The 23997-nt window shown below is 50.2% G+C and overlaps 10 protein-coding genes across 10 annotated transcripts; 6 read left to right on the top strand and 4 right to left on the bottom strand.

The window, feature by feature from the left end:
* Positions 1 to 531: 531 nt before the first annotated feature.
* Positions 532 to 3068, bottom strand: ATNIH1004_001915 (uncharacterized protein; the record flags this gene model as incomplete). Its single annotated transcript, XM_033566610.1, has 8 exons — positions 532 to 618; positions 680 to 769; positions 839 to 953; positions 1011 to 1122; positions 1186 to 1235; positions 1353 to 1945; positions 2117 to 2440; positions 2511 to 3068. The coding sequence occupies 8 exons, from the start codon at positions 3066 to 3068 to the stop codon at positions 532 to 534; spliced, it is 1929 nt and encodes a 642-aa protein (XP_033420812.1).
* Positions 3069 to 3625: 557 nt separating this feature from the next.
* ATNIH1004_001914 (O-methyltransferase) lies at positions 3626 to 4330 on the top strand (the record flags this gene model as incomplete). The annotated part of the gene is made up of 1 exon (XM_033566609.1): positions 3626 to 4330. One exon carries the CDS (start codon positions 3626 to 3628, stop codon positions 4328 to 4330), a length of 705 nt encoding a protein of 234 aa, XP_033420811.1.
* A 1318-nt stretch (positions 4331 to 5648) lies between these two features.
* ATNIH1004_001913 (uncharacterized protein) lies at positions 5649 to 6648 on the bottom strand (the record flags this gene model as incomplete). Its single annotated transcript, XM_033566608.1, has 4 exons — positions 5649 to 5992; positions 6030 to 6290; positions 6437 to 6543; positions 6590 to 6648. 4 exons carry the CDS (start codon positions 6646 to 6648, stop codon positions 5649 to 5651), a joined length of 771 nt encoding a protein of 256 aa, XP_033420810.1.
* A 536-nt stretch (positions 6649 to 7184) lies between these two features.
* Positions 7185 to 7759, top strand: ATNIH1004_001912 (uncharacterized protein; the record flags this gene model as incomplete). Its single annotated transcript, XM_033566607.1, has 2 exons — positions 7185 to 7295; positions 7343 to 7759. 2 exons carry the CDS (start codon positions 7185 to 7187, stop codon positions 7757 to 7759), a joined length of 528 nt encoding a protein of 175 aa, XP_033420809.1.
* Positions 7760 to 8798: 1039 nt separating this feature from the next.
* ATNIH1004_001911 (uncharacterized protein) lies at positions 8799 to 10754 on the top strand (the record flags this gene model as incomplete). The annotated part of the gene is made up of 5 exons (XM_033566606.1): positions 8799 to 9254; positions 9315 to 9615; positions 9677 to 10285; positions 10362 to 10396; positions 10449 to 10754. 5 exons carry the CDS (start codon positions 8799 to 8801, stop codon positions 10752 to 10754), a joined length of 1707 nt encoding a protein of 568 aa, XP_033420808.1.
* A 347-nt stretch (positions 10755 to 11101) lies between these two features.
* ATNIH1004_001910 (uncharacterized protein) lies at positions 11102 to 12168 on the bottom strand (the record flags this gene model as incomplete). Its single annotated transcript, XM_033566605.1, has 3 exons — positions 11102 to 11228; positions 11299 to 11609; positions 11659 to 12168. The coding sequence occupies 3 exons, from the start codon at positions 12166 to 12168 to the stop codon at positions 11102 to 11104; spliced, it is 948 nt and encodes a 315-aa protein (XP_033420807.1).
* Positions 12169 to 13166: 998 nt separating this feature from the next.
* On the top strand, positions 13167 to 15140 carry ATNIH1004_001909 (uncharacterized protein; the record flags this gene model as incomplete). Its single annotated transcript, XM_033566604.1, has 4 exons — positions 13167 to 13722; positions 13787 to 14000; positions 14254 to 14428; positions 14484 to 15140. The coding sequence occupies 4 exons, from the start codon at positions 13167 to 13169 to the stop codon at positions 15138 to 15140; spliced, it is 1602 nt and encodes a 533-aa protein (XP_033420806.1).
* A 419-nt stretch (positions 15141 to 15559) lies between these two features.
* Positions 15560 to 16486, top strand: ATNIH1004_001908 (uncharacterized protein; the record flags this gene model as incomplete). The annotated part of the gene is made up of 1 exon (XM_033566603.1): positions 15560 to 16486. One exon carries the CDS (start codon positions 15560 to 15562, stop codon positions 16484 to 16486), a length of 927 nt encoding a protein of 308 aa, XP_033420805.1.
* An 898-nt stretch (positions 16487 to 17384) lies between these two features.
* On the bottom strand, positions 17385 to 18547 carry ATNIH1004_001907 (lipase family protein; the record flags this gene model as incomplete). The annotated part of the gene is made up of 2 exons (XM_033566602.1): positions 17385 to 18388; positions 18475 to 18547. The coding sequence occupies 2 exons, from the start codon at positions 18545 to 18547 to the stop codon at positions 17385 to 17387; spliced, it is 1077 nt and encodes a 358-aa protein (XP_033420804.1).
* Positions 18548 to 22190: 3643 nt separating this feature from the next.
* On the top strand, positions 22191 to 23469 carry ATNIH1004_001906 (uncharacterized protein; the record flags this gene model as incomplete). The annotated part of the gene is made up of 4 exons (XM_033566601.1): positions 22191 to 22307; positions 22366 to 22653; positions 22714 to 22873; positions 22934 to 23469. 4 exons carry the CDS (start codon positions 22191 to 22193, stop codon positions 23467 to 23469), a joined length of 1101 nt encoding a protein of 366 aa, XP_033420803.1.
* Between the last annotated feature and the right edge of the window lie 528 nt (positions 23470 to 23997).

The raw sequence follows: 23997 nt of genomic DNA, 5'->3' as shown, positions 1-23997 counted from the left end.
GACTGGGCTAGTTGGTATCTATGTACTTGGCATCAGATTAGTAGTGGCCATGCGCATTTGCCCTTTCTATGCTACAGGGACGTGCATTAAAAGAGTATACTCTATTACAGTATTACTGGGTCTATCATATCATATAGTTTAAATTGGCTAGAGACCGTCCTCGGCGGCCATAGGCACGTACCGAGGGAGATAAACGCACACACGAACCTCAAAACAGATGGGTGACCAAGAGACCAAAGCGTAGGATAGGCTCCCTCACATACAAAGGTGTAGGGCTCTATCTTCCTCGATTCTAATCTGACGTGACTCAGGGGGGAAAGAAGGCAGTTAGCTTATCGAACAGCTTCACGCAACCAGTTGCCTAATATAGGGAACGATATATCATTGATATCCAATGCCAGGATAACTACCATACTTCCTTGGATAGTGGACTCGCTCACTTGCAAGAATATAGGAAAGGGGTTAAGTACTCAAGGGTGTGAACCACGCACATTAGGCAACCTAAGATGCAGATCATTACTTTATCAGAGACTATCCAACTTCCCAGAGGTTGTCAAATATCCATGCAGCAGGATCACCAAAGAAATATTGATCTAATGGTAAAACCGTAGAATCGAACTAATGTATATTAATAACGATTTTAAAGAGGGACACCAGGGGGAAGAGCTTCATCACGAACCTGAGGGAACCCTGCGTCAGCCAAAGACACTTCTGTCGCATCCATCAAATTATCACTTGCGAATTGAAGTTCAGACGTCGAAGTATTTCCCTGAAAGATAGGCTTAGCTTCTGCTTGGCTCAAATGTCAAAACGTGACGGATCATTTGAAGAAAGCTACCTTTCGGGATTGTGATGAATATAGCTTCTCCTTTGCGCGATGGAACTGCTCTTGAGACCCAAGCACTCGGTGATACTCTCGTACAACCTGGTTAATCGCGTCCTGCTTAGATGTGCTAGATTCTGTTGGTTGTAATCGAGATCGAAGAAAGGATATCGCAGCCGAAATATACCAATGATAAGTAAACCCAGTTCCAAGATAGGTAATACTGTCTTCCAACATGGAGATGGCATTTTCAAGATATTGGAATATTGCTTTATGGTCAACAGGGACACATACATCGGCTAGATGAATCTTTAACAAGACTCCTATCTGAGGAGGGAAACTGAGTAATTAGAAAAGCTTACCCTGGATGCCGGAGGAGAGATATGCATAATGAGAAAGATTCAACGCCCCCCTAAAGTAGTCATGCCTTAAAAGCAAAAGTAGAGAATTACCAGCCTGTACTAGTCGGCAATGCTGATCAATCATGCTGGCTGCTGCGTTGAGGCAGATCATTCTTGACAATGCATACCGCGAGTTTGTTTCGGCCTTTCTGGCGAAGGGAGCGTGGATCAAGACCAAAAACTGGCGGAGTTGTAGGTCCAGAACTGCCCTCGCCACTGGAGAAAGTTTTCGCTTATTAGAATTGTTGTTGTCCTCATTTGGTGGAGGGAGCTTTCTAAGTTCGCTCATGATTATATCTTCGTATCTGAGGATTTCCTCATATGACCAATCCACAGTTAGGTCATTCACCCGTGAATTTAACGATACACGTAAGTCGAGACTCTTCCTAGACAAACACAAGAATAAAGCTGTGGTACAGTCTCCAGAAAGTCTTTGTTCCCGAGTGGATTCAGGTTCGGGTCTCAGATCTTCATCATCGATATCAAGAGGAGGAGGGCAGTCCATTCGAATGGCTGCTAAGGCCGACGGCATTCCTCGTTCAATCGAAGCCTGTAGCTCTAACTCGGTCATTGTTGCCCACAGTCGCCGTCGAATCTCCTGGTCAAAAAAGGATATCTTCCCTCCCAGCCGGCTTGGGTCGCGATGAAAACCAGCCGCGATTCCCTCTCTCACCAATTCGCCTGCCACAGACCACATGCGCTTCTTCTTATAGCGACACGTCTGTTTTGCCAGCACAAGCAAACAGCGTATCTGCCATATCAACAAATAAATGTTCTTCATGCTCTGTTTACTTAGCCACGCCTCTGCGGTTTCAATCCATAGTGTTCCGCGTTCTCGACCGAGACTACTCGCGCCTATATAAGTTCGCTCAGTTGTTGACGTGCAACTGACAGCAGCCATCACCAATAGAATGAGAACAATGAACCCGGGCTTTGCAGCTCCCTGATTGCTCTGCAGCTGGTGATATTCCTCCAAGAAGGTCGGTCTATGCAGGATCCTGTACATTGTTTCGAATGTATCGAAATACAGGCGAATGGCCGCATCCATATCCTCCCGGTCCGGAAGCAAAAGCAACAAATCCTCCTCCTTTACAGGTAGGGTATTTGGTTTCTCATGTTTCCATTTCACGTCTAATGATTTTAACTCTTTCTGAACACCAGGCAGAGCAGGATGGTGCTTGATCGTCTCTTTCATGTACGACCGGAGCTCCGGAAACTGCGTTGCTTATGAGCCTTGAGTTGAGACAAAAGTGATGGCCAAGATGCCGCCTCCTAACAAGACTTACATGAGCGATTAAGCTGGTAGAATTTGTGCTTCCATAATATTGTGTCTTATAGTTCTCTCCGCGAAAGATCACAGCCTCTGTCGGGTTTGGCTCACAAGGATGTGCCAGTTCAGCCACGTCAGCTTTAATAGCTGGTAGCTGTCCATCTGCCGTGGCCCAGGAGGCGCTGTTGCCTAGCAGCTGCCAGGTTCCTACATTCTGTGTTGGCGCCACCACAATAGGTCTATTGTTATAATGATCAGTATCTGTAGTGCCTCCTACTGGGGCGGATAAGGTGGGGGTGTTCCCGAATAGCGGAGTAGGATCAAGCACGAATCGGGTTTGCCCTGACACGTCGGGCTCCGGTTTGTTGATGTTTGGTGACGCAGGTCTCTCCTCGTATGAGCAGGAATCACCCTTTCCGCATTTCTGACATCGACTGCAGGACGGATATTCACGGTCGCAAGCAAGCTTCCGTCGTCGGCAGAGAGTGCAAGACAAGGGTCTCCGCTTTCTCCGAGCGATCGGTCGAGCTTGTGACGTCAACTCGGACTTCTGATCATCGTTAGCCGGGGGCATGGTCCCTCTACCATAAAGATTCTTTCTGGTTTTCAGCTCGGACGGAATCTTATCAGATGATGGAGAAACAGATGGAGGCCCGAGGGACCTCGCGGGGGAAATAAATCACTCGGATTTAGACTCGGAGAAGTTGACGGACCTCGGAGATTAGCCTTATCTCGGCGATCAGTATTATCAATCAATGTCAATCATCTCTTAATGTGGAGACACCATGATACAAATAAACTTCCGTTTCGTTTTTATAACATTGTAGACTGGTGGATCTACGAATCATGTTGAATGCTGAATGCAATTGTAATAAGAATTCATGCAAATTAATATATTCTAGTTAGATCTTAGGTAAGCCCGGCTCGAAATCTGTCGGAGATAGGATTTCAATGCGCAGCGTCAACCTCTGACGGAGTGAGGGTCAGCTATCAGATATATAACCCCGTTCAGATCATTAATTAACTTGAACCTTTAAATCACCACAGTCACCAAGAAAGCCAAATACAGCAAAAGCTAATTCTAAACCATCAGAACTTAACACCACCCGGATATTTAGATAAACCACCGCAATGTCCGACAACATCATCTTCAGTATCGCTAAGGACGTGGATACCTACGCCGTCTCTCATTTGATTCCAACCGACCAAGCCCTGACCGATGCTATCTCCAACAGCTCCAAACATGGAGTGCCTCCAATTGCCGTCTCTCCTGCCCAGGGAAAGTTTCTTTCCATACTGACCAGAATGTTGGGTGCCCACAACGTGCTGGAGATCGGCACTTTGGGCGGCTACTCCAGCATTTGGTTCTCTCGTGCTCTTAAGGCCAATGGCAATAAGGGTAAAGTAACTAGTATCGAGATCCTCGAAGACAGACGGGAGCTTGCTTTGCAGAACCTGCGCAACGCCGAGGTACAAGTCCCGGAGGAAGCCGAGGTGTTGCATGGAGCAGCTTTGGAGGTGTTGCCCCAGCTAGAGGCAGAAATCCAGCAAGGGAAGAGACCGAAGTTTGATTTTGTGTTTATTGATGCAGACTGGGATAACCAGTGGAGCTACTTTGACTATGGTGTCCGACTATCCAAAGCTGGGAGCATCATTATAATAGACAATGCTGTCAAGACCATGCTGGACGACGGAATTGTGGGATCAGAGAAACGACAGGACCGAGCAACAGATGTGGTAGGAAATGTGGGTCAGGATAGTCGAGTGGAAGCTGTTCTTATGCAGACGTTAGGTACGAAGAGCCATGATGGGTTCTTGATGGCACTGGTGCTGTAATTCGGATTGCTGTGCATTCCTCAGAGATACTTGAGACTCCATGATTGTCGCGCTGGTGTTGATACAAAGTGCAGATTGGCCAGGGTGGCCGGACTTTTCGAGAGGCTGGGTAGTTAAGAGTAGAATACCAGTTATTAAGGGTGTCTATCTTAATGTTCTATACAGCATATGTTATGTGAATCAACAATTGTAGCTTTGCACTAAGTAGAACAAGCATACATTTCTTGACAACAGTGATAATAAGTCAGCCTTCTACAGCATGCGCTCTTGGATTAATCTCTGCTTCCGGTTTGACTTCTTTAAACCTTCGGCGGTCATCGCGAACGCTTTGCATCCATATATTTTTCGATGCGACTGCTGAGGCTTTCAGTCGTGGATTGCTATCCCATCTTGGGGTATGGAATCGGTCAAATAGTGTTTTCCAATTGGATTGATAACTTGACTAGAAAACGATACTATGCCTCTACAAACGCATGACAATGCCAAGTAAGTCGCCTCCCGTATGGCTGTGGCAAATATTCATTCGGCGGATCGTTTTCGAGCACGATAAACAACGATCTCTAACTTTTAAATGTCGGTCTTTGGCCTTTTGTGCTCCCTAGAAATGGCCCGCCTAATTGGATTTCCATCCGCTGCTTCAACGGGGTCGCAGCATCGACTCCAAATTTCAGAATCCGACAAACCCCGACCAAATACGACATGTTGGATGCATGTTGGCGTGAGCGCCATTTCGGTGCCCCAGGAGTATCTTATACACATTATTTGGCTGGGTCAGTATACCCCCACTCCTGTTATGCAGATCACCGATTTGGCATGGCTGTGGCAAGTTGGTGTAAGTGAGCTTCAGGAGACGAAATCTGGTATCAACTACTAGAGTATGTCGCAGGCTGCATAGATGAAAACCTTTCTGGTGAATCTGTCAGCCTTGAGTACAACGTCCTTAGACTAGCTCGTGCCACCATATACCAGAGGAAGGCACCCAGTGAATTGCCTAGGCCATTGCAGGTCAGACTATGGAACGAGTCTAACGTTGTAATCGGTATATTCTGTCTGACAATGGACACACAGTGATCCATTCCGAATAGAGGGACGGGGGCCTGATGCATGTAATTGGGAAATTTAGATACCTCGGTTAGTACATCACTGTCCGAGCCCTGGGATACATGTCCATCCAGGATATAGTACCTCTTAGGAATGTCAAATGGCAGACACCTGGGCCGTCATATTCTGCCACCAGGCGCTCTGTTGCCTTAGATCACCCTCGGCGTTCAGTAACAGCCGCCGTCACTTCTTGAGAAATCACGGTGCGGCCTCCCAGCTACGCCGATCCCATGGCGGCGGCCTCCCAGCGTAGCGCCCCCGCGCCGCGGCGGGGTGGGGAGCAGACAAGGCCCCCTTCGATAATATCCTTTTTGAAGTCGAGTGCATCGTGTAACATCGGCACTGTCGCGGCCAGCATGATGGCGTGTACCCTCAAACCGGGCCACGGCAGCAGGTCCAGAATAGGGCGATGTGGAAACAGCACTTGGGGAAGCGTGGCCTGTAAATGCGGGGGAATTGATGGGTGAGAGATGGCCTCCAGTAGAGCTTTAGGGCATTGGTCATGGTAGCGGGGCGATAAAAGGGAGAACAAAATAAGAAGCAGGAATAACTGAAAAACCCCTATGTTCCGATCCCAGACAGCGTGAGTTGTACAGACACGCCTGGAAAAGCGACATCTGCGCAAACTGGGGACTATTTTGATACAGGTTCGCCAGGGGTGGTGGCGCCACCTCTCCGGCAGCTTGCGCGATCAGTGCAGTATCTGATTCTATCGTGAGTTGCTCAGGATCCTTAATCTGGTCTGATAAGTGACTCCCGAGATGGAAGGAAGTGCAATGTTCATTAGATCGTTGATCAAGCCCCAAAACAGGTGAGACTTCTAGTGAGGCACAATCGGCGCCGTGGAGAAATCCCAGGTCTAAGAAGAAATCGGCATCCAATGAGGACCCCTATTAGCTGGCATAGCATGGAAAAGATCATTCGTGTCGACGGTTGGGGTCGGGTGAGCGAGGTCGCTGGACGGCTCTGTATTCAAATGGGATCTCCACCCTGACGTCTCATTACCAAGTGGACTCGGGTATGGTTGAATGGTAGGATACCTGGTCGGCACCTTCAGATTATGATGCTGCTGTTGTCTCAACTGTCGTTTCCTCCGTCGCAGACCTAGGACCCTGCTTCAGTTCTTGAGGTCATGCACCAAGATCTCCCACCACGTACGACGCGTCCGTTGAGCGACTCGGTTCTGCTCCCTTCGCGCCTCCGTGCGACATGTCCATGATGGACGTGGAGACTATTGATTGCCCAAGTAGAAGTGTCGAAGTCTAAAAGTGCGCGCGTCTCCTCCACCTGGCTGACCGTCACGTGTTGCGTCATCAAGTGTGAGCGCGATGCATCCCCGACCTCCACTCCGGCCCGGGTTATCTATAATCCGACAGTGACCACCAAAAGGATTCAACTGGCCATGTATGTAGCATAGTCAACAACTACATTCCAATCCAGCACTCTAGCATCAAGTGGTGGGGCGCGTGGCTTACGATGGATCCACCAATCAGAGCGTGTTGTTACACATGAGTCGTCATAGCTGACACCAATCAAAGTCGAGTATTCGGAGTATTCGGAGTATACACCTAAGGCACCTACTTCCATCTTACATCTGTTGCTGCATCTTCAGCTCGCAAGATGGCACTTTCAAGATATAGTAAGGATGGACTTGCTGCACAGAGACTTAACTAACTCTTTAGAATATACCTTTCCCTTATCTCATCTCAGTCGCTTTGTACTTTTTAATATATTTCAATGGCTTCCTAAAGCAATGTCTACCAAGCACAAAGTCATCGAAGTCGTTGGTGCCACGGATATCAAGGGCCTTCTATTCCGTGCTGGGGCCGATGAAGAAGCACTCGAGAGGGAAGCACCGCCATTCGTACTACTGGAACTCCCAAGGCCTCAATCGTGGAATATATAGAGCAGGAGCAGCCGGCACTGTCGCAGAAAGCCTCGTTTATTTATGTTCCCCCCAATGCTACCAACCCCCTCTTCTTGCCGACTCTCAACGCTGCCACCGGGCGCTATGAGTTTATCCTCCGTCTATCGAAGGACCTGGATATGCCGATTATTGTCGAGTCGACCGATCCTCTTGTACGTGCGTTGGTGGAGCGTGAATGCCCCGGTATTAAGCTCTTGGCCTACGACAGCCTGTTGGCCGTGGAGGACATTATGAGCGCATGGGGTGCGGCAGCTGGTAAGCCGGCCAAACTGGTGGAAGTTACTACAGAGTTCATGCATGGACCATTGGGGATTCCATGGGAGGTGCTGGATGCACTCCCGTATATCATCGAATTCGGATATATGGGTGGGCTAGACAATGTCGTCTATCCGTCGGATTGAAGATCAAGGTCGAGACCCAGCCGTTTGAGGATTGGCTGAAGGAGAAGGACTGGCAAAGTGTTCTGGATGGAGGAAGGGCAGAGCTCAGTTCAGTACTGGACTAGGCTAGTGGAAGGCCTCGCCTACTCTGTACAATCTTCGGTTTAATACTTAAATGACGCATAAAAGCACATAAATTGTCTACAAGGGAGTTGAGTCCAAACAGGGTGTTATAGATAACTCTCGAGTGAAGGAGAATATCCGCTTAGTATAGTCGGAGATACCATCTCTCCGAGATTCAATCTCATTTACCAATCCATTCCACGCGTCTCCGCTCTGGAGGAATCGGGGGCCAGATAAATCCCGATATACGGCTATCGAATGCGCGGACGCATCGAGCTTTTCTCCAACGGCAGACCAGATTTCAAAGCAAACGCACTCTCCCTACCTGTTCTCACCTGTTCCACCCGTGTACACCTCTGCGATCACTGTATGCTCTGCAGAGATCTTCCACGTTGTCTGAACCTCTGCATCGGAGCATGCTGATCTTCAAGGCCGATAGATTCAACCATCACGGAATCCGGCCTGGGGCTGCATAAGCAGGATGCAGAACGGCCCACCACGACCACGTTAATTGCTCCCACGACACGAGGAATGCATGGAAGCGACCAGCAATCTTCGAATATCTTCGAATGGGAGAGCACAGTTAGGCGGAGCGACGGCGATTCCGAATTTTTTCGCCCCCACATCCTGGCCAAACTGCTCTTGGATCCTAGCCCACTTGGCGTCAATTCTGAAGCTCTAGCATACTATCCACTCTGCAACCTTTCGTACCACAATGGAGGAAGTGAACGAAGAGCTAACAGCGTGGGTATCCATCGTGTTGGGGACGGATTGATCCCCTCAAATGAAGGATACTGCGTCGTCGGACATCACCGACTTGCTAGGTTCCCTCCCAGGGCAAGTTATAAACGTGCGATGTTTCTCCATGCAGTCCTGATTGACGATCTGATCCGATCCAGCAAAGAACTGATCTTCCGGTCCGATCTACATTTCCCTGATGGCAACGTTGACTTCCGTGCTGGCCCTGCTCCTGGCGGGCCAGTCGTTCGCAAAGGCGCCGTACTGTGTGCCCGGCAATGACTGCTTCCCTTCGGCGGACGAGCTGGCCAAATTCAACACCTCGATTGGTGGGAAGCTGTCGGAGCCGGCCCCCTACGGCCAAGTGTGCTATGCAGGTCATTTCGATGCCGCAGCTTGTTCGAAGCTGGTGACGAACAAGCGCAATCCTACCTTCCGAGAGATCATCCCCGCCGCTATGATGTATACTAACACCGAGTTCACGTCGGATGGCAAGGGGTGCCCGGTTCCCGACGAGGTGCCGGCGAAGGGTTTGGATGGCTCCTGTGAGCTTGGTGCGCTGGGTTCGTACTTTGTGACTGCCAACAACGCCGATGATATCAGCCAGGCCGTCAAGTTTGCAGCAAAACATAACCTGCGGTTGCGAGTGAAAAACGTAAGTGATTATGCCTCGAGATGCCCGTGGCGTGACTATCCATTGACTGGTATCCCCTAGACCGGCCACGACTATACCGGACGCAGCACGGATGCGGGTGCCTTCGTGATCCACACCCATGCCATGCAACGCATCGAACTGCACAAGGGATTCGTCCCCAAAGGATGTAGAGCCTCCTCGGCGACGGATGTTCTACAACTGGGGGCGGGTGTCATCGCGCAGGATTTGTACCCTGAAGCCGCCAAACTAGGTGTCGTCACGACGGGAGGTTACTGTCCCACCGTCGGCATTGCGGGTGGATTCGCCCTCGGAGGAGGAGCGGCTGGCCCTTTCCAGCCGGTAATTGGCATGGGAGCAGACAGTAAGTATTTCCTCCGGGGCGCGATGAAGGCCGGTGCGGGTGCTGAACAACGGCAATATAGATGTGGTCCAGTACGACGTCGTCATGGTGGACGGAACTATTGCTGTCGCCAACGAGTGCCAGAACAAGGACCTCTTCTGGGCGATGCGTGGCGGCGGCGGTGTCTTTGCCATCAGCTCCACGACCTACATCAAAGCCCATCCCGCATTCCAGGCCGTTAATGTGGTGGTCGGCCAGGTGTCAGCCTCCTCCTCCGAGGCGTACAAGAGGATGATATCCGAGTTCGTGCAGAATGACCCCAAGTATGGGCCTCAATTCAGCTCGGGCATCTGGGAAACCTCCTATCCAAACATAACTATGTCCTTCCACAAGGGATTCCAGGCCAGCGAGACGGTTGTTTCGGGTGACCAGTCGCTGAAGGCCTTTGACTTTCTCAAATCCATCGACGGCGTGACGGCAAATGTACAAGGATTCCAGTTCAAAACGTGGGCCGAGGCCTTTGAGAAGGTCGTTGGACCTCTCATGGAGGAGGGCAGCGCCGTTGGGGTCAACCTCCTCGACCTAAGCCGTGTCGTTCCCAATACGTTGACTAGCTCCAAGGAGGGACGGCAATCCATTGCGGACTTCGTTTCCGGTTTGCCTAAGACTCAGCCCTTTCTTTTCCACCGTGGTACGTAGAGTGTCACTCTATCTCTCTCCCCCTCTTTCTGTGGCTATGATATCCTTCTAATCTGAATCTCCTGCAGGCGGTGGTGCCATAAACAAACCGGCAAATGATGAGGTAACTTCCACGCCGTGCCCCGATGCATCCATTTTCTGACAGATCTTGATAGACTTCAGTGAACCCGGCCTGGCGCACTTCGGCAGCATACGTCAACGTCCCCGTCTTTGCCACCTCAAATGCAGGAATGACGGCGGAGCAGAAGAACACAATGGAATCTATGATCGAGCAGGTGGATAAGGTCTTTAGCTCCGACGCCTACTACAACGAGGAGAACAGGCTGGAATCGAACTACCAACAACGCTTCTGGGGGGCCAACTATGACACTCTGCTGTCGCTGAAGAAGAAGTTCGACCCGAACTGTGTTCTCACAGGGGCACTGACAGTAGGTGAGACCGAAGTCTGTGGCAGTAGCTAAATGTAGTTATGCTTTGCGCATCCTCGCCATCGGGGATATACCGGTCAGTGATGAGTATAGTAGCAATTGATTTATAGACTACGATGTTCTATTGAATGAGTTTTGGGCCATTTAATGACTTCGCGGAAGACTGCTTTGCCAAGTACCTGCGGTGTAATAAACGCAGTCCATCATCTTGACTTTGGATGTTACGTATGTATTGGATCCGCAACTAGCCAGCTGTGGCAAGAGATATGCTACAAAATATTTGGAATGTTTTTGATTTAACCATTAGGATTTTGTTGTTCGATATTCGTCAAAGGTAAAATTTTTTTTTTTGTGTTCCTTTTCGTGGCTTATTTTTGTCTTTATTTAATCTCGACCGTTTCAGCTTCATTCCAGAGGTCATAATTGGGGAAATACCGGTCATGGATCTTGCGCGCATACTCCATCAGAGCAGGAAAGCTTCGGATGATCCGCTGGCTATCAGGAGCCCTGGAGTAAACTATCGTTAGTGAATTGGGTGTGCAAGGAATAGACAGGAGCCTATGCGTAACATATCAACCCCGACACGATGAATCCAAAAAGCACTGCATCGGTCTCGGTGCGTGCCTCCCCAGCCCAGATCCAGAACAGGCCCTCATGGTTGCCACTCCGCGATTGCGCTGCCAAGACGGCGGCATTGATGCCCTCCCAGATCTCCTGCCGGAAGACGCCGATCTCGTCGACCGAGAAGGTCATGGTCCCTTGGCCATTTAGGGTTCGGCTGACTTTACGGTAGATCAGGTGGCCGACGACGACTTGAACTGGCCAGGGTAGCGCGGCTAGAATCTTGGAGCGCATAGTGTAGAAGTTGAGGATCCATTTCTCGTACATCTAGACGATTGGGTTAGGATGGTATGGTATAGAGGTTGGGATATCATACCTGATAGAAATAGAGTTTGTCCTCGACAAGCGCCTTCAAGGCAAGGTCATGCAGTTTCTCCGCCGGCAGCAGATGTGCATCAAGGTCAGGGAGGAATCCACGTTGAACCAGAGTTTGCATAATAAGCTTTGAGTCTCCTATGACCACTGGCGGGCAGCTGCGGCTGCCCTCATCCTCCGTGATGGCCACGTAGGGAATCTTGCCACGAGGGGCCGTGCGCATCGAGCCTTGTTCGACGGTGTAGTTGAAGCCGGCGAAGCGCATACGCGCCTCGAGCTTGGTGAAAAAGGAGACCATGTGTAGCAGCCGGTTTCGGGGAAGCCCCGGAACAGCGTGAGAGAGGGCGTTTCCGAAGATGGCATGTTGGATGGAGAGTCGTAAGAGTACGGAGTACCAGGACTTGCATTCCCAATAGGAGGAGCCTCCCGTTATATGCACAAGCCGAGATCGTCGGCCTCGGGCTGTGCGAGTCCGCTCGGGAGCCGACCGAAGCGAGAGCAATGGGGCCATTTTGACCGGAATCTTAATGGTAGTAGTGATGCCATATAGATATATAGATATTCATATTATAGTCCGCATCTGTCAGTTATTAGCCGATTGACTTACTCGTACAGCCGGTTACGTGATGTACCATCCTTGTATATTAAGGGCTGTATAAAGTGAGAATCTTCCTTATCATGCCTCCAAAACCCTAGATGACTTTACACATATATACTCGGTATAGGGAGGATACATTTGGAACTATGCCACAGCTTAACCCCTATCTCTTCCACTCACTGCACATGTTCCTAGCCTGGTCCCTTTAGACAACTGTGGCCATTTGGCGGGCTGTGGGATTTGAACCACGATTCCTTGTTATAGACCTAGTCGGGCTCCATCCCCAACAGATGTCTCTTCGGCCTCACCTGGTGACTTGCCACTACGCCACTAGCCGCCGATCGATCTTGTTGAGCAAGAATGTGATAGGCGGTTAGGCAGTCCTCTCTCTCTATCTGTCTCTCTTGTTTTAGCACGATTGTATTCCAGTCTGGAATCGATCGTAATAGCCTGCTTAGCCCGTTATTTGACCCTCGGGTTTGACCACAAATCCCTTTGAAAAATCTCAGAAACGTCAAGGAAGACCAAACTATCCAACTTCAGACATCGACTTTAGTCATGGACTATAAAAGAAGAGGACGCTGACTGGTTGAGGCGAAAACAAGCTTGCCCCACACTCTTCAACTTCCGTTTCCGGAATGCCCAGCGAGGGTCTTACGAGAGGCATCGCGGTGGCTCCAGAAAATCTACAGCCAGACTGAATCAGACGACAGAGCTCCGTAAAGCAGCATTATAAATCACCCTGGTCTAGGCTCGGATGGTGGTGATGAAGGGCGTCGCTTGGTCAACAGGGATGAGATGATCAGTTTGACGTATCCATGTATGTCGTCATCCATGGTTCTGCGTATAAAGATACGATCCCCACCGCCCATTGTATACTCCCTGTCTTTGCAACCACTACGAAATCAGTCATGACTAGTACCACCTTGGACCCCATCCGTGAATATGGCTTCACGGCCGTTCCGTCGGCTGCGGAAAAGGTTGTGGACCCGGCCTTCCAACTGCATGGCCCGCCTCCTGTCGCCCCCGTATCGATGACCCCAGTGCCCAATACTCCCGTCGCCCGTCGGATTCAGGCCTACGCGCGAGAGCATCTCCCGGCCCCAACGTTCAATCACAGCATGCGCGTCTACCACTACGGGCTAGCGATGAAATACTACTATTTCCGGGATTGGAAGTTTTCGGACGAAACCTACCTCCTTGCCTGTATGTTGCACGATATCGGCGCCACACAACAGAATCTTCGCGCCACCCACCTCAGCTTCGAGTTTTACGGCGGTTTGTTAGCTCTAGATGTACTGCAGCGTCCTGTCGACGAGCACGGCAGCCCCAACGGGGATCCCCAGTCCGTCTCCCCCAAAGCGCAGGCCGAAGGTGTTGCCGAAGCCGTCATTCGCCATCAAGATCTCTGCAAGGTGGGATCCATTACAGCCCTAGGACAGTTGATCCAGTTGGCCACCATCCTCGGTTAGTACAGCAACCCCGCGCGGCTCGAACACAAAAAAGCGCTAACTGAAGGGCCACACGGTAGATAATACAGGTGTACATTCGCAGTTGGTGCACCCGGACACCGCGCGTGATGTCATCCAGCATTATCCGCGGCTGCAGTGGAGCGACTGTTTTGCCAACACGGTGCGCGAAGAGAATCGGCGCAAGCCCTGGGCACACACCACCACCCTTGGCGAGGAGGATTTCCCGGACAGCATTTTGGGCAATGCCCATGCCGCACCATACGAACAAAATGAGTGACGGTGCCTGGGTTCAAGACCGGAGACGCAACAGTATTGTTTTTTAAGCCAAACGTAGCATAATCTGTATCCTGATCCCCGATGGCAATTGTATAGTACACATTTGGACCGTTCGCATGAGGCGGAAAAACTGGTGGATTGGTAGCAAATTGAGACTTCATTATATCGCGCTTATTGTAGACCCCCAAGTATCATTCGTCGAAGTAGTAAGCAGGCTCTCACCCACACGAGGCCTACTTACCCATTCCAGAAAAGACAATCACGACGCGGGGAGGATTGCAGGCTGGAGAGAAGTGAAGGTGAAGGCAGCAAGGACGACGTACTTGACCCGCATCGCCAAGACCCTCATCACGAGTCTCCAGCCTTCGCGCCTGGACTACCGACCTATTCACCGATCGGCCATCCAGTTTATAAATATGGCCCTCGTTCGACAATACTCTTCCCATGTTCCGTCCATCCATTAACTCTCTCTTTTCCTAGACCATGGCTATCACCGAGCTTGCCCTCCTGCGTCTCAAGACACCCAAAGACCCCACAGTCTGGCCTGCACTGCGATCCGCCATCCAGGCACAAGCCACGTACTCCACCTTTCCCGTCTATCTTCTAACCCAGATTGAAGACCCGTCGTATGTCTACCTGCTAGGTGGATGGGAGTCGACCGCGACACACCTCAACGACTGGATTCCGGGCGAGACGAATCAACGGCTGATGGCCGCACTGCAGGATCATATTGAAGTAGACTGGATGATCCACATCGACATCGACCCTCGCCAATTTGGAGGGAATGTCCTCACGAGCTCAAGGGCGCAGGAGAGAATCCTACTGGACGCGCCGGTGATGGCGATCGGCCGGTATTTCCTGGCGACGGGACGACGGGACGCATTTCTACGGACGTTTTACGCAACCAAGGGCAATCTTCAGGCCTCTATTGCGCCGCGGACGCTGCAGGGAGGGCTGCGACTGGAACCGAGGGACACGACGGTGGACGGAGAGGAGAAGCAGGAGTTTGTGTTGTTCAGCGAGTGGGATGACGTGCCGGCGGATTCGGCGGGATTCGAGGGACTAGGGCGGGCGCAGGAGGCATTGGCGGGGACAGAGATCAAGCACGCGAGGATCTGGGAGAGGACGGATCAGTAGAAGGATAGAAGGACTCAGATGTATATAGTGGTATTGTTGAGCAATCTTGAGGAATGTCGAGAATTTTGGAGAGACGACGGGCGGATGAGTCAGCCACGCCGCCTTGGGCATCCACGGTTCGTCCCCGTGACAGACAAAGCATTCTTTGTCTATTGTTTCACCAACTGCCATAACATACTACCTATCTAATAGGTACTACTGTATACAGAGAATATCTGCTTAGGTCGGCTCGCGTCATCTGTCTCAGACCCTCCCAATGGCCAAGGACCACATCGCCGCTGGCTAGCTGGTCGTCCACCGCCACTAGTAATAGGTCCACTTCGGAGACGATCGCATTTTTCCCTTCCCTTCCCCCGCAAAATCTATCCCACACTCAATCCTTTCAATCTCAACCCCTCCAGCAGAACCCGCTCCTTGTTATGTCCTCGAACAGTACCTCCAGTCCGGGACATTGGATCACCGGTAGCTATACCGGCAACAGCGATGGAGTGCGCATCGCAATCGCGACGTTCATCGCCGTCGCCTGGTATAACGTGATCGAGCTGATCAACTTGATCTTTCTGACCTTCAAGCGTTACCAGGGTGGTTATTTCTGGAGCATGCTTATCTCTGCCATGGGCGTTCTGCCGTACTCTGTCGGTTACCTGATGAAGTTTTTCGCTCTCACCACCGCCACCTGGCTACCCATCACTTTGCTATCCGCAGGCTGGTGGATGATGGTGACCGGCCAGTCCTTCGTGCTCTACTCGCGTCTCCATCTGGTGTTGCGCGACCTGCGGCTCCTGCGTGTGGTGCGCAGCATGATCATCCTGAATGTCTTCTTCCTGCACGTCCCGACCACCGTGCTGACGTATCTGGCCAACTTCTCAACTTCACCCACCACCGTACTGGGTTATGACATCATGGAGAAAGTCCAGCTCACCGGCTTCTGCGTGCAGGAGATCATCCTGTCGGGTCTCTACATGTGGGAGACGAACCGCATGCTGCAGCTGAACCCGGACCGTGCGACGCAGAAGACCATCCTGCAGCTGTTCGCCGTCAACGCGGTTTGTATTCTGATGGACGTAGCCCTCATGGCCATCGAGTTCTGCAACTACTACATCTACCAGACCACCCTCAAGGCAACGATTTACAGCATCAAGTTGAAGCTCGAGATCGCCGTGTTGGGGAAGCTCGTCTTCATGGCCCACCAGCATGCCTGGCGCTCACCCTTCGGCGCCGATCCCGGGCGCACTCCATCCTTCGTCGATGCTGCACGAGTCGCTTCCAATCTCCATCATGCCGCTCCTTCGCCTAAGTCGCGCCAGGGCCCAGTGGATGATGACCTTCAGATCTACGTGCGGTGACGTTCCGGCCCTGCATTTCCCGACCACCAACTCCTACATGCTCACGCATGAGCCACCTCACCGCCCATTGGTCGTCGGTACACTGACCATGAGAAACCAAACTGCTCTCTTCCGCCAGAGTTGCTACCAGAATAGCGAAAGATATCGCTATTCTGTCGCGATTTCTATCGGAGCGTGAACAACCAAGGGCAATCCTCGACATGACCTGTCAGATAGTTGGGACATTACTTGCCGAAGCACCCCTCTTGCAGCGGAAATACAAATTATAGTGTTTGTAGCACCCCGGCCTTTGAGTCTATGGTCGCCGTGTCATGCTGGGTTCACATGGGGAAAAGCAACGGACACAGGACGTCGGAGACCTGGAACAGGTATCAGCTATGACTTTACGACGTATACGGTTCCCATGTTATGAACTACCATAATTGGTCGGCAATAGCTTCTCCTTAGAGACCCGAGCGGCCATCCAACTGCCTCATTAAACAAAAATAAATCCTCAATTTTCAAAACCACTGTATGCAAATTCTTTTATCTTTGTTCGAGACCAGAAGGGATTGCTTCCTCCATCTCCACCGCCTTGCCAACATCCATCCTGTTCCTGGTCATCATGTCTATATTTAGTATCCAGAGGATCATAATGTACATACATACTGAGAGAGATCTCATTGCTTTTAACCTCCTCTCTTCTTGCAGTGGACTAAGAAAGAATTCACCCATATACATGGCTATTGCTACCCTGCCTCTGCCTCGGAAAGTTAGAGGAATGAACAATTAAGTATAATTTCTTCTGGGGGCTAAAACACTCGACCAAACATACGACAAGTTGCAGCTTAGACCCGACCTGGACCGGATCATCTCTATCCCCCAGAAAAGCCACAGTACGTCAGAGTAGCAGACACCCTTACGCGCCGTCTCTGTCGGAGATGAAATGATTTGCGAAAAGGATATCATTGATTGCCAGGTTATCCAGACGACGCAGATCCTCAGCGCTCCAGGTTTCTTCCAGGTCGCGGTACGAGAACTTCGGCCCACAGGCGCTGATCTCCCCCAGATAATGCCGATGATCCTCGATCTCAAGCTTGAACTTTGCTTCTCGTGCTCCGTCGCATGAAAAGTTCTCGAGTCCACGACACACCTGAATAGTCTCGTTGCCTTCCGTGGGGGAATCAGAAATCCAGTATTCTGGCCAGATGTGCCGGTAGCCGAGATCATAAACCCCGAACAGACTCATTGGAGGCATCGTTGGCACCGGGTCGTATCCGTGAGTAATGCGGACCGTCCACCCCGGTTGATTTGAGACAAACTCGGCAAACCGTAGGTCCCCGATCCGTGGGGCACCGTATGAATAGATATCGCAGGGGATATCCATCGTGCGCAGGTGAGAACCAGCGATCGTCGCAATGGCACCACCCAGAGAGTGACCCGTAAGGACCACCTTATAGTCCTTGTAGGTCTCCCTGGCCTGGGTGACTGCGTCAAGAACCTCCGCTTTTACGAGCTGCCACGACTCATAGAACCCAGCGTGAATGGCGCAAGTGCAGAAATCGTTACCACGCTGAGGCTTGTCTGCTTCAAATTCACTGCCCGAGATTCCGCTTGGGCCGGGCATCTCGACTTTCCAGAATCGGAAGTTCTTGAGCCAGTTACGGACAGAATTAGTCCCGCGAAAGGACACGACAAGAAGGCGATGGGTATCATCAACCGCGACAAAACCTCGGATATCGTCTTTGCTGAATTTTGCTATTGTCCGGGGCTTGGCTGCCTCGACCACGGGGCATACTCCTTCAAGACAATGGATATTGCCAGTTACAGTGTTGTTGTTGTTGTTGTTGTTGTTATCGCAATAAGCAGCAGCGGAGTACTGCGCGAAGAGCCGGAAGTTGGCAAGATCGTCACTGGAAACGGCTGTATGCTCCCAGAACCGTCAGTTCTCGTCACCGCTAGTTGTGGAGGAAAGGATGCACCGTCGTCCACATACATCTGGCAGAAACCGAACGCCCCTGTGCTAATCCCCCCTGAGCTAAACAAGTGAAGGGCGAGAAGTATCGGTGCTCTCAACATCATCGCTACCTTGAGACTGTACAGAGGAATAATGTAGCCGTGGATCGGGGTGTCGACTTTGTAGTAAGAGCTCTGGGACTGAAGATATCTATGCAAGCCCCAACTCATATAGTTACATTTGTGTACTTCTGTTTAATTCAGTGGAGCCACGGACTCGGAGGTCCTACGGAAATAATATTAGCAATACAATATGTAGAATTCTGCACTATGTGAAAACCCCAAGTGCCCAGGGAATACTTGTGTGGATCGCATCTGTAGTTAACCTACGGGCTGTAGGATTTGTTGGAGCAAATCTTTCCTGCCCTAGATAAACATTAATTTCTCTCCTACACAGTGCTGTATATGGTCACCTGTCCTGGACCGAGAAATACTACATCCTTATCGCCCTTCGCCCTCACAATCGGTCTTTTGTTGAGAACTCTGTCTCACTGCCCGTTAGTTGTCACTTCACCGCTTCGTCTCCTTGCCCTGTTTCTCCTTAGCGTGTTGAATACTGCGGAGAGAGGGCCCACTGCAATCGAGGGAAATAGGCACTTAAAGTAAGGAGTGGCTCCCTCGCCTATTGTAGTGCAATTTAAGTCCTTTAAATAATCATTATGGGCTGGTTAGCTTGATCGGGCATATCAATCACGTTCGATTAGCTATCTCTGGCTTGGAACAAAGACGCTCTTGTGCAGAAATCGCTACTAGTTGTGCAAACCCCAAGTTGGTGTTATTCTACCTTTGCACTGGGAAGAGCTTTTAGGCTTCAAATTTTCCATGCATGTCTAGGCCAAGTCCCATGCCAAGCCTAACTTGCTTGGCTTTTTTTTTCATCCTTAAATTGCAGAGTCTTTGATTCTTCACAGATCACTTGTTCTTCGGAGTATTTTTAATTCTGGCTGTATAGCTATATGCCTTTATCCGATTCTATGATGCCGACAGCTCTATAGGGTACACCTAAGATAATTTCTACTTAAATCCACGCCATATGATACTAGGCACGTCATAATACTTGATCCAGTTCCCTGTTTTAACATCTCTAGGCAGACTGGAATAATTAACCTCAGAAAAAGAACTGCTAGTAAACATGTTGGTTTCTTATTATTATAGAGTAGAGAGTACCTTGGTTGTCTATTCTAGTTTTTATCTCCTGTGCAGTTAACACACAGAATATATAAGTTAGAGGCCCTTGAAGCACTGTGAGGACTTACGTTCAGCTGCGTGGTGGTGCTGTTCTTCACCACTACGCCATATCCAAAAGGCGCAAATCGATGACCAAAAATCATCAAGCTCAGCGTGCTATATAGCTAGGTAAAGTCCATGACAAACATGTAGAAATCTATAGAATATATAAATATAATGCCCTTTAGTTTGCTGTATGGCTATTATCAATCCTTCCTTCTATTATTACATTTTCCTTCCGTTTGTACACCTGATTATAATTATAATATATTTATGTTCTATATTAGTGGTCCGCCACTAATAGATATGTAAGTCGGAGCTCTATAAGACCTGTACATTTTGAGGATATTATTACATACAGTGTTCCTTCAACCCACTAAAGCAAGAACATACAGCTTGTCTAGACATATACTTGTCTAAAAATTACCTTCGTCTACGGAGTACTCTGCACAAGTTGTCTATCCTTGCTTCGTGGCTTGGAACGATTGACGTATGGAGTAATAATATTACTAATATTATTAACACCTGCAGGGCGTTAGCCTGCAGGCCCTACGAGCTTTAATATACCTGCATGGGGTAGTACGCCAAAAAAGTAAAACGTTACAAATCATAAAGGGGCAAGAGCGCTAGAGAGTGGGCCGAAAAGGGGCCAAAGAGCGATGCGCGTAGACCTAAGAACAGGTGTAACGCTCATACTGAATATGCTGAAATCCTGAGGCTGCCATTGATTAGTACAGAGTAGGATAGGATGAATATTTCAGCTGGAATGCTAATTGCTAAATGTTACTGAGACAGAAATATCCCAACAACAAAAATAAGAGCTAGGTCTCTGGCAACAGACGACGACTCGTAGCCGGGTATTCAGATACGTAACAATCACGTGACAACTCACTTTTTGAAGATCAACAGAGACTCCTGATGATCCTCAACCTTACCAACGTAGAGCGCTCTCAATCACACATCGAATGCAGCCATGTGATGTGGTTCGTCCTATGGCTTCAGTGTATGTTCAGGTGTGGAGCAAGGACGTATGGAGTTGACTGTTCGTAGCTGAAGTTTGTCCTAAAATTCGGTCTTCGTAAAAACGGTGCATAGTGGGTCATGGCTTGAGTAGGCTTGAAGGCCAAATCCGGGTTGCGAAGATGGCGATCGGCATTGTTGAGATTGGGACTGGCATTCAGGGCAGCAGGTTAAATAATTTGCATGACTGTGGGCTTGATTGAACCCCCCATCCTTCTTGCTTCTAATACAAAGTAGAAAAATTTTTTTATAAAAAGATTGGGCAACATGGGGCACTGCTTGAAATACCCACTTGGTACTTGGGATGCTCGCGGGGCGCTAGGCATTTTTTCTACACTAGTAACTTGAAGAGGGCGCGGGGAATGCATCGGACCTCGGCAAACTGCTCCGTACCCTTCTGTTTCGTATGTCCTGTAGATATCTACATGTAAAGCTCTGGTTCCTGAGTCATGCGCACATCACCCCGATCTGTGACATATAAGTAGCACGTGGTTATTTACTAGTACGCCGTACGAAGTGATCTACTTACTGTGCTAGCTTAGTTATACCTTTTCTAGTTAACCTTTTAACACTATACTACTAGGCTTGTTAGTGATAGTGTATTAGTATTATCAATGTCTTTCAATGAATACGTATACTTATCAACTGTAAGGATGCGTGGTGGCCAGATAGAGTACATAGGGACCTACTGTCTGATTCCAGTTAAACACCAGTATTGGCTCCAACAAGAGTTCACACCTGAGCCGAGGCTCAATTTTGGGGACCAAGCCCCTCAGGCTCCAACCGATCAACCTGAAACGGCGATCTGTATTGGAAATAAAGGGGCGTGCTTTTCTACAATGACCACAACCATAGACCATGACAATCAATATCCGCTGGACTCTCTTGATTGCGTCAGTGCGTTAATGTTATGCATACCCTGTCTCACCTTGAGACGACGCCAGGGCCTGCATTATGGTGATTTGAAGAATGATGAACTAGATCGGGCTATCTGACCGAACCCATTAAGCACATGCATGGCCCCTAGTCTATTGGCTCTCAGGACAGGGAGATTGCTCTATTGTTTGCCGACATATGCCTCATTTTCTACCGCTTACGGAAAAAAACTAAGGTTATCTCATGGTTTAATTGAGCTTTCAACTCCTCAGATTCATCTTTTTTTCGAAATATAATGCCATCATGATGGGCTCACTATCTGCATACATCCTGGTTCATCCTCGGGACACGAATGAACCATGGGGCAAGATGAAACTTGTCTAGTATAGCTGCGGATAGACTATACGAAGTCTGAGTTTCAAGTCAGAACAGGCACTGGTATAAAATGCTCGCACTCAGCAGTTTACCGTCTCTCTTGTTTGCCATCCATTCTTTTCTACTTGTTCTCCAGAGCTGGACTCTAGTTTTTCGTTCTCTTTCTTTTCTATTACCCTTTGCACGCCCAGTGAAGGGATCATCCTCCACCATGAAGGGCCTTATTGTTTTATCCCTCACAGCCTCCGTCCTAGCGGCACCAACCGGGTCGATTGAGCGTCGTCAGCCAAATGGGATGACCGCCGCTGCCCCCGCTGCCGTACCTGGGGTGAGCGCCAATGTCCAGGCTATGGAAGCGCACGCTCCAGCTGCTGCTAATCAACAAGGTAGCAGCGGAGCATCATATCCTGCTAATCAAGGAGACAGCAGCGGAGCATCATATCCTGCTACCCAAGGAGACAGCAGCGGAGCATCATATCCTGCTACCCAAGGAGACAGCAGCAGAGCATCGTATCCTGCTACCCAAGGAGGCAGCAGCGGAGCATCGTATCCTGCTACCCAAGGAGGCAGCAGCGGAGCATCATATCCTACTACTCAAGGAGGCGGCAGCGGAGCATCAGGTAATGCTACTCAGGAAAGCAGCAGTGGAGGATCATCTAAGACCGGAGGAGATAGTGGGGATAGTAGTGGTGGCGGACTTGATCTCACGAAGCTAATTGGAGACGGTATTCAAGGAGTTACTAAGCTCGTCAGCAGTTTTGTTGGGGGAGGTGGTGGAGGGGACAGTGGCGGAAAAAGCAGTGGAGGTAGCGACGGCGGAGACAGTGGTGGGGGAGGCAGTGGTGGGGGAGGCAGTGGTGGGGGGACAGTGGTGGGGGAGACAGTGGTGGGAAGGTGGCGGCCTCAGAACTTATCGGTGATGATGGGCAAACCTTGCTGGGGGCGGCGGCGGAGAGGGAGGTGGAGGAGGAGAGGGCGGCGGTGGAGGAGAGGGCGGCGGTGGAGGAGAGGGCGGCGGTGGAGGAGAGAGCGGCGGTGGAGGGGGCGGGGCGGACGTCACCAAACTTGTCAGTGATGGGGCACAGGCTTTAGGCGGCCTTGCTGGAGGCGGCGGCGGAGAGGGAGGTGGAGGAGGAGAGGGCGACGGTGGAGGGGGCGGCGGCATCGGGGACCTTGTTAGCGGTGCTACTGATGCCCTGGGAAACCTAGGCGGCCTTGCTGGAGGCGGCGACGGCGGTGGAGGGGGCGGCATCGGGGATCTTGTTAGCGGTGCTACTGATGCCCTGGGAAACCTAGGCGGCCTTGCTGGAGGTGGCGGCGGCGGTGGAGGGGGCGGCGGCATCGGGGACCTTGTTAGCGGTGCTACTGGTGCCCTGGGAAACCTAGGCGACCTCGCAGGAGGCCTGGGTGGTGGCCTCGGTGATCTAGCAGGAGGCCTGGGTGGCCTCGGTGATCTCGCAGGGGGCCTTGGTGGCCTCGCAGGAATATAATGGATAAGTTATCTGGCTTAGACTTATGTGAGTTTAATGCCACTCACTTTTTCTGTATAATCTTCTAATATGGAATAGAGCACGAAGATCATGCTAGGTAAACTCCCACTCACACAGTCACACTCACCATTAGGAAAGGTTGTGTGGCGAGGATCTCCATACATGCTGGTCATGTACAAGTAGATGGTCTTTTCCTCATTTATGTTTTGATGGAACATTGGTTCAATTCTGAAATATAATACAATATTTTGTTGTCTAAACTTGAATTAAGTATTGCCTATTGAGTGTTTTAATAGTACTTACTATGGGTATGCTGTGGAGTTGAGAATTGTGTCACGAGTTATACCCAGAGAGTATTACCTCGGGCTAGGAAGGATACTGTCAAATAATATTGCCGTTGGAGGACCAGAATCATGTGACTAGATCGGGGTAAAACTCCGGCGGAGAACACAACAAAATAATCAAGAATCAAGAATATAATCAAGAAGAGCCCGAACCAGCTCAATCCATTCAAAATAAGACCTTTTT

Source organism: Aspergillus tanneri (genome assembly GCF_003426965.1).
Source record: "Aspergillus tanneri strain NIH1004 chromosome Unknown AapTan_10_pilon_pilon_pilon, whole genome shotgun sequence".
Classification (NCBI taxonomy): domain Eukaryota; kingdom Fungi; phylum Ascomycota; class Eurotiomycetes; order Eurotiales; family Aspergillaceae; genus Aspergillus; species Aspergillus tanneri.
This window is presented reverse-complemented; position numbering and strand designations above follow the sequence as displayed.